We start from the raw sequence: 394 nt of genomic DNA, 5'->3' as shown, positions 1-394 counted from the left end.
TGATCCACCATCTTAGTGTTGATGAAGACTAAACTGAGAGACCACAGCCTGCTTTATACTTGCTGTAGCTCACAGTGACTCAACACTGCAGACATGATGCCTCTGTTCATCTCAGTGCTGCTGGCTGCTATGTGCCTTGGTATGAACACTACTGTTTCTGTGACATCAATCCAACACTGACATGATTCTGTAACAGCACACTGATACTGTTTGTTGGTGTTTTACAGAATGCAGAGCACAAAAAGAAAACGTGCTGCAACCAAAAGGAGACGTGACCGCTACTGAAGGAGAAGCAGTAACACTTGACTGTGGATATAACAGCAGTTCAACAACTCCATATCTCTACTGGTACAAACAGGATGGAAACCACAGCCCCAAATTCATCCTGAGCCGC

General features: G+C 44.9%; 1 gene segment (V, D, J or C); it reads left to right on the top strand.

The window, feature by feature from the left end:
* Window positions 1-6: 6 nt before the first annotated feature.
* Window positions 7-394, top strand: part of LOC147820383 (T-cell receptor alpha chain V region CTL-F3-like) — a 2,197-nt gene continuing 1,809 nt past the window's right edge. The window contains 2 exon segments of the V gene segment in view: window positions 7-139; window positions 228-392. Of these exon segments, the coding sequence occupies window positions 94-139; window positions 228-392 (211 nt within the window).

The sequence above is a fragment of the Seriola lalandi genome, unplaced genomic scaffold (assembly GCF_002814215.2).
Source record: "Seriola lalandi dorsalis isolate HSWRI2012SDOR001 ecotype SW California unplaced genomic scaffold, Sedor1 jcf7180001961312, whole genome shotgun sequence".
NCBI classification, from domain to species: domain Eukaryota; kingdom Metazoa; phylum Chordata; class Actinopteri; order Carangiformes; family Carangidae; genus Seriola; species Seriola lalandi.
Note: the sequence above shows the minus strand (reverse complement) of the source record. Positions and strands in the feature narration are given on the sequence as shown.